Genomic DNA, 16,401 nt, shown 5'->3' with positions numbered 1-16,401 from the left:
AGACATCAAAGCAGAAGATGTCGCATGGCTCCCAGCGCTCCGCCGCGCTGCCCGGCGCCGCGGCGGTCAGCTGACTGTGGCGTACCGCCGCAGGAGTTAAAGGGACCCTCCCACCTTAACATTAGATTTGAGTTGAGATAGCCAAAATGGGGTCCCTGGCTCACAATTACCGGTTTCGGCACTCACAACATCGAGAAATGCCTTAAATCAGAAATATTGAATTTCAAAATTGCAGCATTTTGATTCAGAGGGGCTAATGCATAGGAATACCCCTCTGAATGTGTGACGTCATCGCAGATATCTAACGATTTTTAAATTTTTGACTAAAACGTTTTGTAGCACGCGGTGGTATATGCTGCTTTGCGCGCAACAAATGCCGCACTTTCAAATACCTAAAGTCGCTAGGAACAGCGGAGATCCCAAAAAGTAAACAAAAGTAAAAGTCTAATATCTTGAAAACCGGTGAATATTTTTCGATGAAATTTGGTAGATATTCGTTTTTGCTCCTTCTGAACCGAGCGACATCACTTTCATGCCAATTCATTAACTTTTTTGAAGGTGGGAGGGTCCCTTTAAGTCGTGCAAGGAGGGGCAAAGTCCCCACAGTGCAGTGATTGACAACATACCGTTTATTGGGTATTCGATGAATCTGCCCTAGAAACACTCGGCTGCTTTCTTTCTTTCTGAGAGTATTTAAACAAAAGCGGATCTCGACCTAAGTTATGGAGAGGAAGTGTGCAAAAGAGTATCATGAATGAAAATGATTTTGAGTGCATCAAACCTCCCTGCATTAAGTGCTTTATTGATACAAGAACTACAGCCATGAGAAACTTGAGACGGAGCTCGTCCAGCCGTTTCCCCCGAAATAGCCGGTCGCTGCCGGGCCGGTCTGCCGAAGTGCTCCCAGTTCTGGGTACCGCCCGCCGCCGGCGGTCGACGGGTGTAATCCGAGCCGGCGCCGGGATCGATGCTCCCCCGCGCCGCTGCCGACGCCGCCTCCGACGAGATACGGTCAAGGTCGAGAGGCGGTGCCGGCGGCGCCTGGTGCGTACCGAGGGCGTATAAACACGGGGAGCTGCTGGTGGGCGCGGCAAGGTCAGTACGCTGACCGCTGGAGAGGAGTCTGGTGGACGGGATGGGGACGGAAACGGGCGGAACGGTCGCCGGGCGGGCGGTGCCGGCCACACCACTGCCGTCTCGGCTGCCGATAGCGACAGTCAAGCAGTGGTTGGGTAGTGAGAGTTTGTAGACACACTGTGGTGTGTGTGTACACTACACGATATACTATATGGACTCACAACACTGACTGGCGGCCCGCGGTCGTGTAGTGTCCCGCGGCCCGCGGTCGGCCCACTGACTGTCGTGTAGTGTCACTCACGGTTGATAATTGGATTTATTTATGGATGTCGCCGATTATCAGTCTGGCGGAACTCTTCTTTGGTGTGAGTTGTCGCTCGCCAAGTTCAATGTCGCTGATGGCCCAATGTTCTTTGGACAGAGCACAACTGGGCAATCTGTCCTTTTCAAAAGTCGTCAAATAATTTATCAGAACGGCTCATGTATCCGCTACCGCTAGTTACGACTAGGATTCTCTCGTTTATTTTTATTTACCACATGCCGAGATATCCCTTTAACATTAGCACGTGCATTTGGGAAATGGCTTCGGCCCGCCTCGGCTAATGTTGAAGGTATTTGGGAAACGATTCGGCCCTAGGGCTTTTTGATTTTCCCAGACAAAGTTTTACTGAATATTCTGAGCGGAAGAACCAAATCCAAAGAAGATATTTTCGGATTGTGTGTTCACTAACAGCAACAGCAGAAGTGAGCAAAATTAAGTGACGGCGTTTTCACTTACTTTTGCTGTCAACGTAATTCAACTAAACAAGGGTAGGTATCGTTCCAATGCCAATGTATTTATTGCTGCAGAACAAGGTCAGAGTACCTACTCATTATTACAACATAATGCACGCAAAAAACGAACACTTTAAATGCGCAAAGCATCTTAACGAGCCACAATGAAACATTTGGATATTGTTCCAGCTGGGATCTAAGACGTGTTTGATTCAGCATTTCACCCAATTTTCAGTTTTCCTCACGGTTTCCTCACTCCTGCTGGACTCCATATCTTTATAGTTTATTCTAACTTCTGGCGCTTCACCATCTTCATCCTCATCTTTTTCAATCACTAAATAAGGGAAAAGTACCTAAGGAATTTCATCTTTCATACTCAACGGCCAGCGCCGCCCAATAATGAAAAACACAAAAAAAAATAGCGCGGTGACTATAAATATGAACATAGTATTAATAGAATATTAACACCATATTGAGAATATAATATATAATACCAAATGAATATGATATTAACTGTTGCGCCGGTACGGCATGTGGTAAATCTCTTCCCAACCTTGGGCTGTGAAAATGCAGTTTTATTCACCTCGGTTTTTGGCTACGGACCTCGTGCCTACCGGCACTCGGTCCTCCGCACAAAAACCTCGGTGAATAAAACGCATTTTCCCAGCCCCGGTCGGGAATATATATTCTCTTTCCATGGTTCGAGTGCTTATAGTGATCATTTCTGGTGACGGACCACCACGAACCAGTCTCCTCGTCCCCGGATGCTCACACCTGCCCATGTTTCTTAGACCTTCCCGCTACACACGCCATCTTTCCTCTCGACACACCGTTTCTCTTCCGCTGGTCGATGGCGTCGGAGGGGGGGGGGCGCCCGGTGGCCGCCGATGGACCTCGTCTCCAGGCCAGCCCCCCTTCCTGTATGTACTGAGATGACCGTCCCATCCCCTCTCTCCCTCTCCCCTCCCCCTCTTTCCGTGCCGCCCACGAAGGCTCTCGGTGCAGAGATCGATTCGAACTCTGGACTGTTCCCTTCCCTGGAGGAAATGATGTGTGTGCTTCCTGGATCGAAGTAGATGATAACGGGACATGCGACATCCCTTTCCATGTGTCGTTAGTTGCATCACTTATGCATCTGTTTTTAGACGGGTAGTGGGTCGTACATGGCTCAGACGAATCAAGCGATGTTAGTGTTTACAGTGTATGCCGTACTAACTACATCCCACTAACAATCATCGCCTCTTCGAATCGCCACGCTGTCGCCGGCTGTAGGTCACCTCAGCGAAATCGAATTCCTTCGTAAATCGTCTGCTGTCGTTCCCTAGGTGGCTGACCTTTTCTTGACATTTCCTCGGACAGTGTCGCGTGGTCGAAATGTGAGCTCGGCTCGAAGGGCAGCTCAGGAGAATAGGACTGAGAGACGACATTGGTGGGACGGGGACCCTCAGATGGGACGGGACTCTCAGACTGGGATCACCGCAATCCCTCCAGGCCTGCCGTCTCCGGTGGGGCCGTCACGGTCCGAGCCCATGCCAACAGCGATGCGTCAGGCTCCCATTGGCGCTGCCGGGCCCCGTGGACGCCGTGGACTATTCCGGCTGAAACTGGCTGCCTCCGACGCGGGCGGTCGCTGGCAGTGGTCCCCTCTGCAGTCTGCAGGCGAGGGGGTGGGCACTGGGGCACAGCAATTGTGCAGGTCTCGTGAGGGCTGACTGGCCGACTGCCAGAAGTGTCCCCGTGGGGGAGGAAGGGGCGCGGTGACCAGATGTTGGCTATCTCAGGAGGGGGAGAGGTCATCCTTGGGCGGGGGAGGTCCTCTGTTGGCACCGTGCTCTGGCTGTCGTGTTCGAGGCCATCCGCTAGCTCAGCTCCCGGGTCATTAGGCCCCCTCCCCAGTGTTGGCCGATCGACTGCCGGGAATGGCTGATAGGTCCGGAGAGCGATCACAGTATCGTTAGGGAAATGGCAGCCCCGCGCGGCCGCCGTCCGGATCCATCACTGGGATGTTCTGCGGGTGTTCCGTTAGTATAGGCCGGTCCGGTCCGTTGTTGGTACTTCCCGATCAATGAGGATGGTCCGAACAATCGGTGCTTGTATTTACAACATATCCCCCCCGTCAACAAGGTTAGAGCTTATTTAGAAACATTAAGTTGTTATCACATGTGCTGATGCTGGTTTGTTCGCCGATGCATATAAAGGTAGAATATCCTTGCTTGGTCTTAGTGTTTCTCGAAGCACGCCGGGTTAGTGAGAGCGTTATTTCCAGACATGAGCTAAATCCAAGTTAAACTGTCGCAGGGGTCCTAAGCTCGTTACCTCACCAACTTGCTCTGGCGTGGAGATAAGTTATCACAGTGTTTACTGGAGTGGATGGCTTCCAATCGTGTCGGTAACATGTGACGACCACGATCAACGTAACGTTATGACCTCAACCCTGTCTCTCCGTTAGAAGCTTCTGGACCGGTGCCGTCTTAATGGGTCAATGATTCATTATTTATGACAAATGCGGCTGCCCTGCATTGGGCCACCGTTTGGACTTTGGAGTCCCGGCGTGGCCAATTACTGTAAACTCCAGGAACCCGATCAATGAGTGTTGCCATACCCGTATGACGGTCGCTCAATGCGGCGGACAATATTGAGCTGAGCCCGTCTACGGTTTAATGCTGTTTGTTACTAGCAACATTTGTCTGTCGCTGTCGCTAGCCCTGCTAGCTGGAAGGCCTGACATGTTAGTACGCCTCCACGTCCTTTCCAGTGGATTATGTCTTAAATATTTGCGTCTGGCTATGACTTCTGAGTGACAAGGCTTTTTCTCACGTGAGTGCATAGCTGCTTGGTCAATATCTGTCCGTCTCTCTGACTCAGTTGTGCAGCGGTGTGACAGGTTTCAGACTGTTCCACTAACCCGCCTGTGCCGCTGTTTGTTCGATTACAGACGGTGTGCCACCGACTGGGCATTGAGACCGGCGACCGGCTGGCCACCGGCTCCAAGAAGTTCAAGTTCCTCATCCGCGGACCGCTGCCTGACCCGTCAGCGTTCCCTCGCTTCCAGGACTTTGAGGTGGTCCACCACTACCTCAACACGGGCAGCCGGCGCATGCAGACCCGACTCCGCAAACGCGGACAGAACGGTGAGCCAACGCGGCAGGAATGGAGGGAAACAGGAATAGGCGGGTAAGGAAACGGGGGCAGAACAGTGAGCAAACGCGGCAGGAATGGTGGGGACTACGGGGAGGAATAGTGATCAACCGGGGATAGAACGGTGAGGAAACTGGTCTGGAAACGGGTGCAGAATGGTAAGAAAACCGGAATAGAAGGGTGGGGGAACTGGGTAGGTTGGTGGGAAAATGGGGACATATTTTAGCGGGAACGGGACAGCGCGGCAAGGGAAGCGCGGACGGAACTGGGAGGTGTGGCTTTATGAACGGGTAATTTGCTGATGACGGAGGCTTTGTTTCATTGTATTTTGTACCAGTCTTGCTGATCAAAGGGCTCCATTTAGAGTTGCAAAGTTTCCCTACCGCACTACCGGCATGCCGGTAAATTTTCACTACCGCAGGTTTTTTCGTGGTATCTGGCATGTCTTGCCGGTAGCATGCCGGTATTTTTGATTTTGCACAAAAATAGAAAATATCAGCATATGGTTTAACCCTCTAATGCCCACACATAGTTCCACGGTTCCTAAAATTAGCACCTTGTAACATATGATTCATTTTGGGTCCCTTGTTCGAAATCTGGAGTCAAATATTTTTTCGCAGTTCAAATTTCGGAAATAAATTTTGTATTAAATATGATACATTAGGCATTCCACTTGGTAATTTTTAGTGGTATCAGACCACACAGAAGGAAGTGAAGACATAGATGAGAAAATTTATATGATTAAAAATTGCAGTGATAAAAGTGGCAGTTAAAATGTGTAAAATGCCAACAAGACATCCTTTACTATGCACTTTTTATCAGAACATTTTCTTAATATTTCATTGGCACCCTTCTTGTATCAAAATGTCCTTTCAGTCGGTGCTTAGGGAACAGCGCTAATCATAGGCATCTATTTACGAGTGCCTTCTATTCCTTCAATTTCCACGATACAGCGCGTTGCACTTGTGCAATTTTTCATAATTCAGACATGTGGGCCGTGCTTCTCAAACGTAGATGCGTTATGCATACTTGATATAGAAATGAAGACATTACAGTTGGCTCGCTGTAATTGGTTGAAGTGAAGTAGTTCTGATGCAAAATGCTGGACAGCCTGCCGACGGACCGGGATCAATGCCAAAGACGATGTTGGTTTATCTTCATGATAGCCGGACAATCTCGGGTGACTGAAACTCTCAACCTGTGAATCGTCAGTTAGTACTTTGACTGGTCGTGCGGTCCTGGTGTCATCGGCGTCAGTATAACAGCCGCGCACTGACCAGTGCAATAACCGTTGTACGTGTCAGACAACACAGGTACAGGTAACTGTGCACCGATCGGCAGGAACTTGCACAATATTCATTGACCTCATATGGAGGTGAGCATACGCATTACGCAATGCCGCAACTTTTATTCTATGGTCAGTACAAAAGTAGTATCCATGTTAATTTAGTACCTATAAATCCTTTTTGTTCAGTGGCACTCAGCTACCACAGTTGGCGGTATATGTCAATATATGACAACAAATGACATACCTGGCAGTGAAAATGCTTGCCAGGTGTCAGGCACCTGCTGGAACTTGGCAGCAGGTTGCCTACTTCTTAGATAGGAAATCAAAGGAACCACGCCCTTCGGTCCGGAGTCTGTCTTGTCATCGTCAAACAGTTGCAAAACCATATTCCTATGAGCGTTAGAAAAGTCGAGATGTATGAGGCATGCAAGGCCACTCATAGAAAGCTAGATGTTGGAAGATTGACAAGGATGAGAGGCGGCATAAGCGTACCAATATTGTTATGACATTTTAAGTCTGGAGCGAAATAGAGTTATCTGGCGCAAGAGGTGCGAACTTCACAAATTTATGCATCTTGTATCATCGTCGTTTGCCATGACTCACAGGCCATTGCAATGCTTATCACCTGAGAAAACTATGGTATTGGCACACCGTATGTTGCAGCGGCGAAAATTTCATAGAAAATATTGGAGTGCTATGCCCACTGTATCATATCTAGTATCCCCAAAAATAGGGGGTCCATATCTTTGACCCTGAAAAAGTTGCGATGTTTTGCAACATACTATGATATATGTTGAACATTTGTCTCACAGTATGCCAAGTTTCTTTCCAAATAACTAATTTTTTGTTTTCTAAATGCTTAAATTTACACTTGCATCTCATATTGATTTTCGGCAAAGCACAAACTGACCTTCTTCAAAATCACCTGGTGGGAAACTGAGAAATCATTACTTAAAAATTTTGCCACCAGGTGGTTGCCAAGACGTACCACTTCTGATACAGCAGGGTTTTCAACAATTTTCACCTCTATGATTAGCAGGCGAATTTTCTGCAAATTGACTTACAGATATGATACCGGGGGCACTAGAGGGTTAAACTTTGGACACTAAGAGGCTATCAAATTATAATAACAGCAATATTAGCCACTGCAAAATACATTTTGTGGTAGAAGTTACATTGCTAAGGGTAGGGATAACACATGGACCTCAGCGATTCACAGGTTTCGTTATAATTAGGATTGTCAAGAATCTACTGTGGTCAATAAATGGAAGAATACTTATTCATGCTGCAAAAGCTCGATCAATCAGTAAGTCTAATGGTATGTAATAGGTAAAATACAACAAAATAAATAAATGTTCATGACAACGTTCCCTAGAGGAAAAGGCAGAATCAAAACACCACAAAACACATTGTTTGGAAACTGGCCTTGAGTCCTGAGATGTGGTCTGAGATACTCTACAAATTGACACTGAAAATCCAGCTGAAAAGGCAGGTATTAGGTAGCCCTGAGCCTGACTTTGGTCCCAAAAATGAAATGAAAATCAAATAAACTGGCATTTTGTCTCATCTTTACAAGAAAACACAATATGCATACAAAACAAACAAAGTGGCGCAGAATAACAGGGGAACCAAGGATTGACTTTTTAGATCTTCTCTCCCCTGATGGAAGGATGTAAGATGATGACGTAATATTTATTCGTATGCCTTTTTGGTTTAATTCCTGAAAGGGAATGCATTTTCTTGTAGTGAACTTAACTCACAATGTTGATTACATCAGAATTCAATATCGTTTTGGATCATTTACATCAACAAATCATTTATGAGGCAGTTTGCTACAGTTCAGAAACTTTTTTTGCAGCAATTTAATCAGCTGGTCAAAAGTCTCTGTTATTATGGCGCATCTGTTTCGAAATCTTTGATAGTTGATAACCTTGTGTTTGGAGAGGAAGATTCTTCGAGAAAGCTGGTATTATATCGTTTTTATGCATATTATTTGGTGACTGTTCTGTGAGTGAGTTTTGTGAACAAGTGAGTTTTCACATTTTTCAAATGATTCGTACCTTATTCATGAGCCAGCAAGCCATGGCGAAAAGGAAAAAAAGTTGTTGATCTCGCTTCCTCAGGCACATGGCCGAATCTGTAGCTACTTTTTATGTTGTGGCCATCTAGATTTCAAAATTTGATTTTGGTTGGTAGGTTCCTGCAACATTTTAGGAGAATGTGGAATAGTAGAACACCTCTGAAATGTTAATGTGATTACTGCTAACTTGAACTGTCCAGTCTTCAGAAACAATTCAGTAATTTAAGTTATTTTTGTCATTGCTTTTTTGATGCTTTTTTCTTACTGCTTTTTTGTAGGCAATACCTCTTTGATTACACGTGATATTTTAGCAGTTATATATTCCAGTCTATAGACTGGAACTGAGTTTCAAAATTGTGGGTATTTGTGGGGCCAACTGAGCCAAAATCATCCTGTTCGTAGTTAGGTTGGACATTGGGTGGCTGCTGGGTGGGAACTGGGATGGGTACTGAAATTGCCAAGGTGTGGCATCTCTTGTAGGGGTAAGCTAGAATCAACATTGCAGGGTTTTTTAGTATGCCGGTAATTTGGTGGTGTTTTTGCTTGGGTCGTGGTAGCATGCCGGTATCCCAGAAAATTTTTGTGGGGCGGGGCGGTGCCGGTAGCAGCCTTTGGGGGAAATTTTGCAACTCTAGCTCCATTTCCCGCTCTATCAGGGGTCGTCACACACGATTATATTCTGTCACACTAATCCTGGTTTACAAAGTACCTGCTCCTGTGTTTCGGGTTTACCGGGCAGGCCACTGGCAATACAATCCTCGATAACGAAGTTATACAGTTGAGTGTATCCCTTTGCTAAATTACATGTGGAACGCGAGGGCGTCTGTCATCCTGTCAATAGCCCTGGGATTCCGGGATCTCAAAATTCATATCCGCCGATTGGTAGCACGTAGCCAGCGTCAGACCATCAGAACGCGTTGTGGACTAATCCCCACGCAGGCGGACTTTCAAACCGCAGCTCTAGCCTCCCCGGTCGCCAGTCTATTCCGTTCAATGCTCCGTTTGCCCGGTAATGTCGCGGCGTTTGCTGTGTTGGCCTTTGGCGTTTAGCGTCCCCTGCCAAACCGTTGCTGGGGCGAGTCGGAGTACTGAGTTCATGTGTTGACTGACTGACCCATGGACCGGGGGCCGTGGGGACATGCCCGGTCGATAGGGGGATTACATAACGCAATCGGTACCGCTGCCCGGTCCCTGGGGGACGGGATATCGGGGGAGGCGGCCATGGGGGGAGAGGAGGGGTCCGCTATCCTGGGGAGGGAGGGCGGATTACGGAAGTATTACAGAGCACATGTGATGACTGACCGGCGAAGGGTCAGAGGGTCAGTGGCAGCGAAGTGATAAGTCTTACGAGGGCCCCTGTTGACCTTAGTGAAACGAGTGTTGCTTCACTGGTGTGTACCCTGGCCCTGTGTACCCTAGTGTTTACGCTAGTCGATAAGGGCTATCTTGAGGGTGCAACTGAACGGTGTTGTGTAATAGATACAGTGCGCTTCATAAGTGCGGAAGTTTTGTTTTCAAGGATGCCGTCGTCCCGTTTCCAGTAATCCGCTGTCGTCTGTATGATCACGAATAGCGCGATCTATGTATGTTCCCTCTGATGTTTTTTTTTTTACGTTAACGTTTGGCGACATGCAGCGGCCCTCCATCCAGTGCCGGCGTCCCTTTCAGGTTTTATGTTCCCGACTCCGTTGGCAGAGATAGTCTGGGGAACTAAGTCCCCAGTCAATCTACACTGTGTTTAGTCTGAAGATGACTTCGTCCAACATACTAGAAGTAGCTCATTACCAATGTCGCGTCAGGTGTACCATGAAAATAAATCATAAAAGCAGCAGAATAACGAACATTAGTTACCTCAATATCAAAGAATTTATCGTCGGAGTTACGTTGCCAACTCGCAGTGACACCACCGAAAGTTTCCCTGCCGGTGCAGTGTACCGTCTTTGCCGCCGCCCAGCTGCCGGGACCGTGCCCGGGTGCTGGGGCCCCCGTGCGGCCACACGTGGTGACCACATGTTCCCACGGACGCCGCCCACGTGGACCGAAGGGGGCTGGGAAAGGGCGAACAGTGTCCGGCCGCGTGGTCGTGTCAGCAGAACGTTGAGTGGGGTAGTGCTCACTTTTTTGTTGCGTTTATCTAATGATTGTTTCAGGATTTGTTGATTTTTTACTTTTATCATTGAACAAAACTTTCAGTAGATTTGAAATGCACAGTGGCACGTGAAGAAGACAAGTGAATAATTGAATTAGTTTGCCCCGTCAGTGTCCAGATACTTGTGATATCTGTCTATATCGAAACTGAATGCCCAGTTCAAGATATCCGCGTCTCAAACATCCGTACCTATACAATGTGCTGTGACAGCTTGATTTGAGTCTTGCATATCACCGGGCCGGATACGCTGTTCAATGCTGGTCGCCGGTAGCAGCTGACTTCTTAACTCGTCTTCCTATCGAGCAGTGTCTCAGTCGATGGGTCTGACCAACTGTCCCAGTCCAAACGGAGCGGTCACGGCCCACGGCGGAGCCTCTGACCCGTCGGAGCCTCCAGAGAGCTGACCTGGCTGACTCTGGGGCGGCGGGGCTGTCACAGGAGTGGGCAGGGATTTACTGCAAACCTATTCAGAAGAAGTGGCTGGAAATTAGCCGCGGCAGTCGAAGGAGAGTAATGCTCTGGCTCGGAGTGGCGTGGGACGAGCTGGGCTGGTGCCGGCGGCAGACGGGCAAACTTGTGTGACTGCTTTTAGTGAATTAGTGGGCGACTGCCACCAGATGCGTCTCAGTTCGTCCGTCCTCATGCGTCGCTGCCCACCCGTCTGGTGTCAGTATCAATGTCAGCGTCAAATGCGATGTCAGTGTCGGTGTCATCTCGCGAGGCCTTGCGTTCGTCACGGCTGGCTCACTTAGCATCCGTCCTAAGCGCCTCTTCGCGGTCTGACTGCCAATACTACCCTCTGTTGATGGAAGTTTGTCAAACTAGGAGGCCTGATGAGCGCTTTGACATCGTCGTCGGCCGGTACCTCATGAGGACCCACAGAGCGGCACATTGCGACAGCCGCCGATGTTGTTTTATCTCGGAACAGGCACCGTTCGTGGGTGTCCTCTGGTTTCTCCAGCGGCGGTCAGTAGTGTGCCGTTGTGGGGCTGCTGGGCGACCTTCAGGTCACGGCATAGTACCCCCCCCCTCCCCCGCCTCCTAAGGTCGCAGGAAGACCCGCCGTGAAGACCCTCTATCCAAAGTGTCGACAGGGTGATGCGTAGTAACATGCGTTGTTTCAGCTACGCAAACCAGTGATATACGTTGTGATCCAGTTTGTGGCAACTGGCAACACTAGCTCATGCATGAAGGGTTCTTACCGAGAAGTGGTCCCACTTTGGGTGTGTGTTAGTTGGATGAAACGTGAGTCTATCGTTGATATAAGACAAATATGTCTGAGTGGGTGATATAGTCGGCACATACGACACCAGAATGTGCGCGCGTGTTATCTCCGTCTGACGCAATACCGGTTACATGGGCAGCCTGGTCGGCGGATTGTTTACGCGCCATTGACATTGACCAGCTGTGGAGGCGCGGCGGTGGCCTGCGCGGTGCGTGAGCTACCCACCAGAGTCGCTCGGCGTCTGTTGGAGACCACGCTACCAAGAACTCGCTGGCGTGCGTCACTTCCGATCGACCTCGGATTGGTTCTCTTCTCGCCATGAGTTTATTCCTCGCTATGATCAAGACTGTCTTGTGTAATGTGCAAGACTGTCAAGTGTCTCGTCTTGTATTATCCTCGGTACGGTCTCCCTTGCAAATTGCAATGTATCTTGTCCTCTGCCCGTTCTATTTCTTCCCTCTCGCTTCAGCTGCCCGGTAGTTACAACACTAACCTCCCTCCCCTGTCCCCCACAGGCACGTGGTCGTACACCCACACGATCCGTAAACCGGAGAAGCTGGGTCAGACGGTGGAGGTTAAGACTCAGATCTCACACCGGGACTATACGTACCTGCTGGAGGGGGCCGACCGCCGCCACCTGCCCGTCTACAAGACGCGGCGCGCCTTCCTCTGCAACGACCAGTACTTTCAGCTGGACATCTACCGCGAGCCCCATCACTCCAGGTAGGGGCTGAGGGATTGTGTTTCTTGGGAAAAACCGTCTCCCTGGGACGGGGCTGGTGTCAGGGTGGTCGGTGGATATATGGGGACGGAAGGAGATACAGCGCTAGTCTGCACACCGGTCATGACTACTGTTGATTCAGTGAAGGCTGTTGGAGCGCCCTGTGCAGTATGCACCTTTGAGTTGATTGATTGGCGTTCTTGGGTTTCGCTGTCTCGGGCGTTTGTCACGGTCAACATGTGGTTACGGAGCGAGCGAAGCGAGCGTAGTCTTTCCTTAGATTAACGGAAATTTCTGAGTATGAGCGGGCCGGCCGGCCGTGGTCACGCTTTTGCGAGGCTTATATCTCAGCAATCACTTGACCGATTTACATGCGGTAATTTTTGTAGGGTAGCTTCATTCCTTCTACCAAGTATTGGACTATTCCCGATGCATGTGGGTGACCCCTTATGCACGTGCCACGTGCAAAACGAAGAGGTGTCACTTTTGCAATTGTTGCAATATCTCGGTAACTACTTGGCCGATTGCGCTGAAAGTTGGCATGTAGGTAGGCACCCACTATGCAATGCATATCCATGTGCCAGAGTTGAGGTGCTGCTGCACGTGCGCACGTGCAGGGGTCGATTCCAGATCTCGAGAACGGCTGGACCGATGGCGCTCAAATTTGGTACATGGTTAGGGACCGGTTAGTAGGGTGCCGTGCAAAAGTCAGTTGGGACCCATTTTGCACGTGCGCACGTGCAGGGTGCCGCTTCCAGATCTCGAGAACGGCTGGGCCGATTGTGCTCAAATTTGGCACATCACTAGAGACCGGTTGGTAGGGTGCCGTGCACAAGTCAGTTGGAGGTACCCCCCCGCAATTTCGCACGTGCAAGGCTCACCCTCTCGCTCGCTCCGTTAGTCGCCCCAAAAGGCGTTATACTGGTGGTATGGTAGTATATTGATCATTGTTTGATTGATAATCTGACCCCCACCCCCTCACTCATGCGGTGTAAGGACCTGTCTGACTCTCCTCTGTATGCTCAGGTGTAAGGACCTGCTGCTGCTGGAGACGTACTCCACACTGCCGCTGGACGAGCTGCAGAAGCGGCTGCCGCCCTTCCTCAGCGTGGCCGGCAACGTTACCGGCCAGGCCGAGTACTCCATGTACAACCTCTCGCTGCGCGACGACTGGGACAAGCAGAACTTCTACAGCGGCCCGGCCGGTAAGGCGGACGCCCGCGCGCCGCAGCCCTGTGGAGACTAACCGCCTCCGCTGCCGGCGCCGTGCCGCCGCCGGAGACACACTAACAGACACCGGCCGGGGCCCCGCAGTGCAGCAGGTGTGTCCCTTACCTCTGTCTGCTCGTCCGTCTGCCTGTCTGCTAGTCTTTCTGCTAGTCTGCCTGTGGGCGAGGAAGAGGACAGGCGTGGCTCTTACCTCTGTCTGCCCGTCTGCTAGTCTGCTATTCTGCCTGTGGGGGAGGAAGAGGGGGCAGACGTGTCCCTTACCTCTGTTATGCCTGTCTGCCTGTCTGTCTACTAGTCTGTCTGTGGGGGAGAAAGAGGGCAAGCGCGTCCCTTACCTCTGTCTGCGTGCCCCTATGTCTATCTGCGCGGGAGGGAGAGAGGGGGCAGGCATGTCTCTTCCCTAATCTGCCTGTCTCTGTGGGGAGGGGCGGCGGAGTGGCGACGCTGCCGATTCGTTGTTCCTCCCCCGTCGGTGCCTGTGCCAGCCGTGCCTGCGCTGTTACTAGTGGGGTGCGTATATCGATCTGCTCAGCTGTTCGCGCTTTGACGAAAACGGGGACTACAGGAACGCCGCTTGGAGCATGGGGCGACGGACCGGCTACAGGATATCTTCCCCGTCCCTTCCTCAACGCTGACGGACTGACGGACGGACGGAAACTCCAGGGTGGGAAGTGACGGGGACCCCCTCACCGGACCTAGCCTGTGGCGATACGGGGGGACTCGGTCAGCTCCCCCGCCCGGGGTTCAGGGGAGCCGACTGGGTCACCGATTACAGCGGGACATTGCGGGAGGAGTGGAACGATCGGCCCGGTGGCGGGAATGGTCTGAAGGCCTAACGATTTTCAATGGTAGACTGTTAGTGGATGCTGGCTGTTATGTTATTGGTGCTCGGGATTGGCTGTTCTTCATAAATGCATGATGAAAAACGGTACGCTGTACTAAGTACTAGGTCCAGCATGTTTCAATTATTGTTCTGTTTCAATGTTTTCAGTGTCTGGATAGGCAGGCTGCTTATCTGTTTAACCAAGTAATGATGTTTGTATCCTCTCATCTGTTCTTGAATGAGCCATCATATTAGTCAGTATCACTGGACCAGGTTTCTGAATTCCTCGTAGACCCCACTCAGTTTGACTAAAGGCCTTGAAGTGTCAGTCGCTCAGGCAGCTTCTGTGTTAATGTGGTCCAGGTTTTTTGTTCCATGTCATTGTCCGGTCTGTGTTTAATATCATAAGTTTTCAACCTACTCAGACGGACGACCAGAACTACGGAGTTGGATGGTTTTTGGTGACTGCGACTCCGACTCTGGCTTCCAAAAATCGACTCCGACTCCGACTCTGACTCTGCAGCCCTGCTGAGACGACAGCCGTTGCCGACCCGTCCCTCTTACATTCCATGCATATCGACGGTGGTCTTCTGTCCCTCCTGTCCCCAATAGCTGAGGATGTAGGATAGGTCTCCTTGTCTAAACTTCTCTATCCCACGCGTCGCCAGATTTCTGAGAGGATTTGGTGCCGGTCTAACCTTTAATTGCGCGTATCGTCAACTGAAGAGGCTAGGGTAGCCCTTCTAGCCTCAGCTGCAGCTGAGGTGTAGTCCCCCTAACCGGTGTCTAACCCTCCCTTCCTCCCGTCAGCGGATGAGGAGTCTGAGGACGTCACCAAGGGCGTCTCGGAGCTCACCACCAACGGCACCACCGACACCAACGGCACTAACGGCAGCCACGTACGCGCCAGCGGCCTGTGCAATGGGAGCTAGTGCAGGTCGGCGCCCGGCTCAGCCGCGCCCAGAGAGAGTGAGAGAGCGCCGGACTCAGGAGTGAGAGTGAGTGAGTGAGAGTGTGCGCAGAGTGCCCGGCCGGCGGGCTGCGTTACCCCGTACTGCGAGGACCGTTTACCCCGTACTGCGGGGGCCGTTTTACCCCGTACTGCGGGGACCGTTTTACCCCGTACCTCGACCCGACTCGAGCGGCGCTGCCGGGAGTCGGCCCTGCCCCGCCCGGCGGACCGGCGGACGGCCGCTCGATCGTCTTTCTGCGCAGCGCTGCGGTCACCCGACACCCGAGTGACACTGGTAGCGGGGGTGTCAGAGTGTCAGAGTGTCAGGGGCGGCGCTGACACCCAGTGGCCCGAGTGAGACTAGTGTTGAAATTGGTGCCGAAGTACCGGTAATGTTATGTCAATATACGTGTTATCAGGAGGTGTGCGACATCCCCGCGTGTGATGACTGGACGAGTTTACGGACGGGCCCTAAGCCGATGAGCTGATGATGCAAACGGTGACTGTCGCAGTACTACGAGTAGTACACTCGGGGGCAGATTGATGTTCCACCACTCCCTACCCATTGGGCTCCCATGGCTCAACACTGGCTGCTGCCAATGGCAGCACTGGCAGCACTGGCACTGGCAGGCAGTGCTGACCAATGCTGAGAGCAGGCAAGACTGGCAGCAGCCAGTGCTGCGGCACCCAAGGGAGCCCGATAGGTAGGGAGTGGTGGAACATCAATCTGCCCCCGAGTGTACCAACAATAACTTCCGTATCATAATTCAGCTCCGATCACTAGCCCGTCAATTAAGTCATTACGCAACTTAGTACCTCGCCATCCCAACCGAAATCCCCGACTTTCAACCATAAAGCCCCCTTTTGGGGCAACAGACGAGCGAGCGAGAGAGTGAGCCCTGCACGTGCGGAAGTGCTAGAGGTACTTAACACAAAGTCATTCT

The 16,401-nt window shown here is 50.9% G+C and overlaps 1 protein-coding gene across 3 annotated transcripts in view; it reads left to right on the top strand.

Annotated features, from left to right (window-relative positions):
• The window catches only part of LOC122381519 (TRPL translocation defect protein 14-like), a 32,161-nt gene extending 16,272 nt beyond the window's left edge, over positions 1-15,889 (top strand). For 2 of the 3 annotated variants that reach the window (XM_043365777.1, XM_043365779.1), the window contains 4 exons: positions 4,787-4,982; positions 12,247-12,454; positions 13,479-13,657; positions 15,316-15,889. In XM_043365777.1, the coding sequence (XP_043221712.1) occupies positions 4,787-4,982; positions 12,247-12,454; positions 13,479-13,657; positions 15,316-15,437 (705 nt within the window). In that variant the 3' untranslated portion in view covers positions 15,438-15,889. Of the gene's footprint in view, positions 1-4,786; positions 4,983-12,246; positions 12,455-13,478; positions 13,775-15,315 lie in introns of all 3 variants that reach the window. The other variant, XR_006256536.1, reaches the window with a different exon arrangement.
• Positions 15,890-16,401: the final 512 nt, after the last annotated feature.

This window comes from Amphibalanus amphitrite, unplaced genomic scaffold (genome assembly GCF_019059575.1).
Source record: "Amphibalanus amphitrite isolate SeventyFive unplaced genomic scaffold, NRLGWU_Aamphi_draft 000121F_arrow, whole genome shotgun sequence".
Classification (NCBI taxonomy): domain Eukaryota; kingdom Metazoa; phylum Arthropoda; class Thecostraca; order Balanomorpha; family Balanidae; genus Amphibalanus; species Amphibalanus amphitrite.
The sequence above is the reverse complement of the archived record's forward strand: the minus strand, read 5'-3'. Positions and strand labels throughout refer to the sequence as shown.